We start from the raw sequence: 8,521 nt of genomic DNA on the forward strand, positions 1-8,521 counted from the left end.
TAAATTTCCAAAGACATATGACCTACCTAAATTGAACCAGGATGATGTAGAAAACTTTAAACATCAATTTTAGGTAATGAAATTGAAGACACCATCAAAAGTCCACCACCACCAACAAAAAAGCCTACAACCAGAATGGCATCTCAGGTGAGTTCTACAAGACCTTGAAAGAACTGAAACCAGCACTCCTCATAGTATTCCATGAAATAGAAAAAGAGGAAACCCTTTTAAATTCTTTCTATGAAGAGAGTATCACCCTAACACCCAAACCAAAAACACATCCAGGAAATAAAACTTCAGAACAATATACCTCCATGATGAACATAGATGCAAAAATTCTTAATAAAGTACTGGCAAAACACATATGAAAACACATTAAAAAGATATTACACTATGATTAAGTGGGGTTCATCTCAGAAATGAAAGGTTATTTCAACATACAAAATTCAATGCAATTCACCACATAAACAGACTTAAAGACAAAAATCATGTGATTATCTCAATAGATGCAGGTAAAAAATTGACAAAATACAACATCCATTTATGTTTAAAGCACTAGAAAGACTAGGGTAAAAAAAAATGTACCTCAACACATTGTGAAAGCTATGCACATCAAACTCAAAGCCTACATTATTCTAAAAAACAACAACAAAACAAACAAACAAACAAAACTGAATGCATTCCCTCTAAAAACTGCAAAAATACAGGGATGCCTTCTATCATCACTTGTATTCAAACATAGTCCTTGAAACTCTAGTCACAGCATTTAGGCAAATGAAAGAAATTATAGGGACACAAATAGGAAAAGATAAGCGTAAACTATCTGTAAAGCCAAACATTTCATCCTGCATTTAGAAAACCCTAAGAACTCTACCAGAACACATCTAGAATTCATAAATAAATTCACCAAACTAGAAAGACTCAAAATTAGCACACATAAATCAATTGCATTCCTATATTCCAAGGATGAATCAGCTGAAAGAGAAATTGCGTAAACTGTCTCATTCATCATAGTTACATAAATAAAATAAAATATTTGGGACTCATCTAGCAAAAGAGGTGAAAGACCTCTACAATAAAAACTACAAAATATTAAAGAATAAAATTGAAGAAGACCTTCAAAGATGGAAAGATCTTCCATATTTTTGGATAAGCAGAATTAATATTGGCAAAATGGTTATACTGGACCAGGGTTGTGGCTCAGTGGTAGAGTGCTTGCTTAGCATGCATGAAACACTGAGTTCAATCCCCAGCACCACATACAAATAAACAAATAAAATAAAGGTATTGTGTCAAAATATATATATTAAAAAAAATGGCCATGCAACCAAAAGTGCTATACAGATTCAATGCAATTTCCATTAAAATTCCAAAGATATTTTTAATGTAAATAGAAAAAGTAGTTACAAAATTTATTTGGAACAATTAGGGTCCCAGAATAGCCAAAGCAATCTTTAGTGTGAATAATGAAGCAGGAGGTATCACAATACCAGACCTTAAATTATACTACAGAGCTATTGTAACAAAATCAGCAAGGTATTGACACCAAAATAGGCATGAAGACCAATGGAACTGAATAGATAAAACAGAGACAAACCCACATGAATACAATTATCTGATACTAGACAAAGGCAACATAAACATACATTGGAGAAAAGATAGCCTGATCAACAAATGTTGCTGGAAAACTGGAAATCCATATATAACAGAATAAAATTTAATCCCTGTCTCTCACCCTGAACAAAAATCAACTATAAGTGAATTAAAGACCTAGGAATTAGACAAGAAACCCTGCACCTACTAGAAAAAAAAGTGCAGGCCCAATACTTAACAAGATGCCCAAAGTACAAGAAGTAAAATGAAATATAAACAAATTGGATGGTTAAAAACTTCTTTATACAAAAGGAAACAATCAAGAACATGAAGAGCCTACAGAATTAGAGAACATCTTAGAAACTTCATCTCAAAAAAGGTATTAATCTCCATGATATACAAAGAATTCAAAAAACTTAACACACACACATAAATAATAATAATAACCCAATCAATAAATGGACAATGGGACAAAACAGATACTTCTCAAAAGAAGAAATATAAACAGTCTCCAAATATATGAAAAAAAAGGTAAACATCTCTAGCAATCAGAGAAATGTAAATTAAAACAGACATCTCACCTCACTCCAGTCAGACTGACAATTATCAAGAGTATAAGTACAAATAAATGTTAGTAAGGATGTGGGAGAAAGAGTCCACTAAGACATTGTTAGTGGGTACTGACAATTTGTGCAACCATTCTGGAAATCAGTTTGGAGATTCCTCAGAAAGATAGAATGTGTATATAATTTGACCCAATTATATGACTCCTTGGTATATAACCAAAGGAATTAAAAGCATACTACAGTGACATCACCACATCAATGTTAATAGCAATACAATTCACAATAGCTAAGCTATGGAACCAACCCTACACGCCCATCAACAGATGAATGCATAAATAAAATGTGGCTTATATACACAATGGAATATTACTCACCTATAGGAATTATAAAGAAAGAATGACTTTATGACATCGCCAGTAAATGGATGGATCTAAAGCCTATCATGCTAAGTGAAATAAGCCAAAGCCAAAAAACTAAAAGTCAATGTATTCTCTGATAAGTGGAAGCTAACCCACAATATAGGGGGAGAGGAAGAATGGAAGTTCAGCAGATTAGATAAAAGGTAATGAAGGAAAGGGAGGGAAGAATAGGGAGAACAGTGGAATGAATCTGATATAACTTTCCTATGTACGTATATAAATACACTGCAGTGAATCTCACTATCATGTAAATCACAAGACTGAGGTTCTAATTAGAATAAGATATATTGCATGTTTCTACACATGTGTCACAACAGATTCTATTGTCATGTATAAATAAAATCAGCAAATTAGGAAAGAAAAAAAATCATTCAGATTTCATCTTACTCTATTTAGAATGGCAATCATCAAAAATACAAATAATAATAAATACTGGCCAGGATATAGGAAAAGGTACACTCATAAATTGTTGGTGGGAATGAAAATTTATACAACCACTGTGGAAAGTATTATGAATATTTCTAAAAAAACAAAACAAAACAAAACAAAAAAACTAGGACCAGATCCCTATGACTCAGGTTTTCTACTCTTTGATATTTTTCTGAAAAAATAAAAATCAGCATTACTCTAGTGATACAGGGACATCATTATTTATAGCAACAGAATTCACAATAATGGAGTTAAGGAATCAACCCAGGAGCCTATCAACAGATGAACAGATTATGAAAATGTGGTATGTGTATACAATAGGGTTTTACTTAGAAATAAAGAGAAATGAAACTATGACATTTATGTAAATGGATGGAAATGAAGAACAACATTCTTACAGATATGGGCCAGACACAGAAAATCAAGGATCAAATGTTTTCTCTCAAATATGGAAGTTAGAGCAAACAGAAGGGAAAAGATTGGTTCCATTAAAATAGGATGGACATCAGTGGAATAGAGGAAGGGGATTGAGGGGGGAGAAGATAAATAGGAAAGGGGAGGAACTGAAGAATGAAACTTACGAAATTATGCTTTATACATATATGAACATACCACAGTGAATTTCACCTTTATGTATATCTATGAAGCACCAATGAAAATCATAAATTAATAGAGGGCAAGTAAAGTAAAAAAGGGAGCCAGGGAGGGGAGAGGAGAGAAAAAGAGGGAATAAACTGTACTGGGGACTAAAATGGAGCAAAATGTATTCATGCATGTATGATCAGGTTAGAATAAGCACCACTCTTATGTATAACCCTATGCTTTAATAAAAATATTATTACTATAAAGAAGCTTGTCATGTTTCATTTTTCACTATTGCCATGTTCACTGCATCAGTTCCCACAAGGTTTTTACCCTCTTAGTGATGCTCAGTGTCGGCTCCCTCTTGGGTCGGTTTGGAACATCTTTCCTAGCTTCCTGTTCAAAGTTAATTCTCAGAATTATTTTTTTCCAGGAGCTAATTAGCATTTCTGGACCTAGGTCCCTGGGCAATAATTTATCCCCCAATGACTCTGCTGATTAAACCAGAAGAAATGTGCGCCACTGAAACTGGTATAAAATTGCAATGAAGTTCATTACCAATCTTCAGACAAAATGGAGAAAATAAGACTTTAAAGAAGAGGGTGTGTCCCTGATCTATGATTATTTTAAATAAGCCAGCTTCTTAAGAAATTGTAAGAGGAGTTCTGATTTGAATCAATGGAGGAAGGGCAGTAATAAGCAATTGTTAAATGAAGGGACAGACAGAAATGCCTTCTTCTCAAAGCCTGTCTGAATACTTTGTGAGTAATCAGGGCATACATTAGGATTAAGAAATAAAATATGTGATAATTTATTGGACCCTTTTCATGCACATCTGACATCTCAGTTCTGACATTATGTAGCTCCAGAGATACAATCTCTCATCATCTTTTCTATGTCAAAAAGTGAGTATGTACAGAGGTCATCAATGTTACCCTTCCATAGTGGTGAATTATCAGATCTTTATCAATTTGAATTTCTACTAATCTTTGGGGTATTTTTATTTAAAATCTTGTTTGAAAAATTTTTAATGATCAATTAAGCATGAAGTAAAAAAAAATGAGGGCTGGTTTAAACAGAGGTATTTCCTCTAAATAAGTTTCAAGGGAAATCTAAATATTCTCAATATTCTGCACAATATTCCTCAGCTACTTCCCCCTTCCCAATACTGCTTTTCCCTTTCTCAGCTTTACAGCAAATTGAAGTTGCAATGAAAAACCACTCTTTGACTGAATTCATCCTTCTTGGACTAACAGATATTCCAGAGCTTCAGATTATCATTTTCATATTTCTCCTCCTCACATACCTGTTCAGCATCATTGGGAATCTGACAATCATCATCCTCACCCTGCTGGACTCCCACCTCCAGACTCCCATGTATTTCTTCCTCCGGAATTTCTCCTTCCTGGAAATTTCCTTTACATCCACTTTCACTCCTAGGCTGCTATTCAGCATCTCAACTGGGATCAAGACTATCAGCTTTGCTGGATGTTTCACTCAATATTTCTTTGCTATTTTCTTTGGGGCCACTGAATTTTACCTTCTGACTGCCATGTCCTATGACCGCTATGTGGCCATCTGCAAACCTCTGCATTATACCACCATCATGAACAGCAGGGTCTGCCTCCAGATGGTTCTCTGCTCTTGGCTGTGTGGCTTCCTGATCATCTTGTTCCCAATCATCCTGACCAGTCATCTGGATTTCTGTGGGTCCAATGTGCTAAATCATTATTACTGTGACTATGGACCCCTCATAGAAATCTCTTGCTCAGATACTAGTCTACTGGAACTATTCGACTTTATCTTAGCACTTCTGACACTGGTAGTCACACTGGTGCTGGTGATCCTCTCCTACACAAACATCATCAGGACCATTCTGAAGATCCCTTCTGCTCAGCAAAGGAAAAAGTCCTTTTCCACATGTTCTTCCCACATGATTGTCATCTCCCTCTCTTATGGAAGCTGCATCTTCATGTACATAAAGCCTTCAGTGAAAGAAGGAGTTGCTTTCAATAAGGGAGTAGCTGTGCTCAATAATTCTGTTGCCCCTTTACTGAATCCATTCATTTACACTCTAAGGAATAAACAGGTAAAACAAGCCTTCAAGGATATGGCCAGAAAAATTGTGCATCTTCATTTATTTTAGTGGCCTCAAAACGAATGAAAATTGTTAAAAGATGTTCCTGAAGGTGCTCTTCAGTTGTTAAAGTAAAAAAAAATAGTAATTATTTTATTATTATCAAAAAGTTGTAAATGTACTGTGTTAAATATGACTGCCTGTTTCTCAGAAGAGATTGTTCATAAACTATGCCCAAAAATACTCTACAAGAACACTTTTTCTATGGTTTTAAACAGCTTTATTTATGAAGATACTCCTTTTATTTTATTTTACTCACAGGGAATTTTGGCAATGATAAAAATCCACCAAGACAAGAGTGTAACAAGGCTGTGCCTGACATTTAGAGGACACATTTATAGATGATTCTGGGGCAGTTAGGGTTGTTAATAAGGATGCTATGTCATGGTCTCCACAGCTCCTGCTTGAAGGTCCATTGGATACCCCTCTGACCTTGCCCATCATTGTGAGGATGGTAGACCCCTGGCTTCTCTGCTTAAGTGGAACCACCTGGCATCTGACATCCTCAAGAATATTAACAATCCCAACTCTATGGCTATTTATGTCCCCCATGACCATCTATCTCTCCCACCATCATTTGGTGATTACAACTATTTCAGTGTATAGATTTTTTTTTTTACCTCTTAAGTCACCATGTCTCCACATACATGATATGGGATTTAATGCATTAGCTTAGCACCTAGGAAAGGAGATGAGAACAGCTCCAGAGGGAAGTCTTTCCTCTCTTGCATAGTATAGACCCCTGAACCACCTGCTTACCACTTCTTACTAAGGAAGAATGCATCACAGTTATAATTCCAATTGTTCATAGGGTTCAAAATGTGAAAATACTCAGGCCTATATATCCAAACATCCTTTTTTCATATTTTTCAGTTTCTTGAGGCACTTCCATACTATTTCCACAGTAATTGTACTAATTTACAACCTCACCAACAATGTAGAACAATTCCTTTTTGTCCACATCCTCGCCAGCATTTGATATTTGTTGCTGTTTTGATAATAACCATTAACTGTGGTAAGACAAAACCTTATAGTAGCTTTGATTTTCATTTCCTTGGTTGCTAAAAAGATTGTGAAAGGGAAATTTTTTAAAAAAGGACAAGATGCAGAGGCAGAAGAGAAATACGGCAGAATGGCAGAATGGCCAAGCTCCCAGCTCTTATTAGATATATCAATAGGTTACATTAGGTCATTTGCATCATTAGTACATATTGTTCATTGTGTTACCAGGCAGATTACAGATTTAGCAACATTATGCAGTTTATTCCTCAGTTACATTCTAAGTTGCAATGTGAAATGTTAGGAGTTTAGTGTAGCTCTCAAGAAAGTCCATTGTATAAAGTTACTGTTATGAGCACAGGTTTAGGCTCAGTGAACACTGTGGTTGTCTAATAAGAGAGTTCCTTTATTCCCAGGAGCTGTGTGCCTGAGATCAAGGGCAAGGCTGATAAGACTCTACTGGCATTGCCGTAGCAGCTAGACATAGCACATGTATTAGTTATTTTACTAGTTCCTAGGAGAAACTGCAGGGCATTCTAAGGGTAGGAAACAGAGTGACAGTTACCCACTGGGAGTTTGTTCACCAGAGGAACGCTTCCCTGGTTATTTCCATGGTCAAAATACCTACAATATTGGGCATTTCTTCATTTTTTTTGGGCCATTTTATTTCTTCTTTTGAGAAGTATCTATTCAGATCACTTTCCCATTTTTTATTGGATTCTTTGTAAGTTTTTGAGGTCTTTATATATATTCTGGAAGAAGAGCTGGCAAGATTTTCTCCCATTCTGTAGATTATCTCCTTGATCTGCTGATCATTTGTTTTGCTGAGCAGAAGCTTTTTAATTTGAGCACAGCCCTTTTTGTTGTAGTTTTCTTTCTTCTTCTTGGAAACAAGACTGGAGAGATAAAGGATATTTTACCTGCAGTTTCACAGATATATGGTTAAAGTATATTTTTCAATAAAAAATATATTAAAATTTGTGAAATTTTGTGTGAGTTATGTAAAATTCTCAATTGTTATCTTTCTCCTCAAAAAAGGGCTATTACAAGTTTCAAACATGTTCATATTAAGCAATGTTAAATTTATCCTGGAAATTAATGAAATGGTATACTCAAAAAATGTTTAAAAGATGTATTACTGTTAAAAATTATGAAAGAGCTGTTGGTGAGAATTTAGAACATAACATCCTTAAACATTAGTATGTCACTGAACAAATGATAAAGATAAAGAGCAACTATTAGGGGAAGATGAGCTATTTGTGTAAGAGGTAGGAGAAACCAGGTATCATTGTTTTTCTTAGATTGGGTATTATGAGACAGTATCAAATAGATTTTACAAAGAGATTGATTAAGTGTTTTAAAGAAAATATCATATGAAAAATTGTACTTTCGATTGCACAACTTTTGTGTTTAATGTTTGCATTTCTATAAGTACTACTTATAATATACCTAGGCATATCTTCAGAAAAAATATAAAAATATATGTAATGAAACATCAGTTACTCATTTTATATTCTTTTTCCATATTATCAGACAAAATTTTCAACTTCATAAATTAACCATATGAGAGAAACAAAAGAATTTTCAGGTCTTATGCTTTCCAATTACCCTAAATGTTATAAAAACAAGCGAAAACAATTACATTGGTATTTTAAAATTTTGCTCTTGTAGTCAGTGTCAAATGATACTGATGACTTTCTCTGAGAATACATCATTACTATTGACTATTAGATTTTCTTCATTGGTGCACTCTAATTGTCAATATTGGAAAAAATCTATTAGGCAAAATATGAGAG

At 34.4% G+C, this 8,521-nt stretch overlaps 1 protein-coding gene across 1 annotated transcript; it reads left to right on the forward strand.

Moving 5' to 3' along the window:
* Positions 1 to 4,799: 4,799 nt before the first annotated feature.
* Positions 4,800 to 5,735, forward strand: LOC107148779 (olfactory receptor 6C4-like). Its single transcript, XM_015493499.1, has one exon. It carries the CDS (start codon positions 4,800 to 4,802, stop codon positions 5,733 to 5,735), a length of 936 nt encoding a protein of 311 aa, XP_015348985.1.
* Positions 5,736 to 8,521: the final 2,786 nt, after the last annotated feature.

The sequence above is a fragment of the Marmota marmota genome, unplaced genomic scaffold, assembly GCF_001458135.2.
Source record: "Marmota marmota marmota unplaced genomic scaffold, marMar, whole genome shotgun sequence".
Taxonomy (NCBI): Eukaryota; Metazoa; Chordata; class Mammalia; order Rodentia; family Sciuridae; genus Marmota; species Marmota marmota.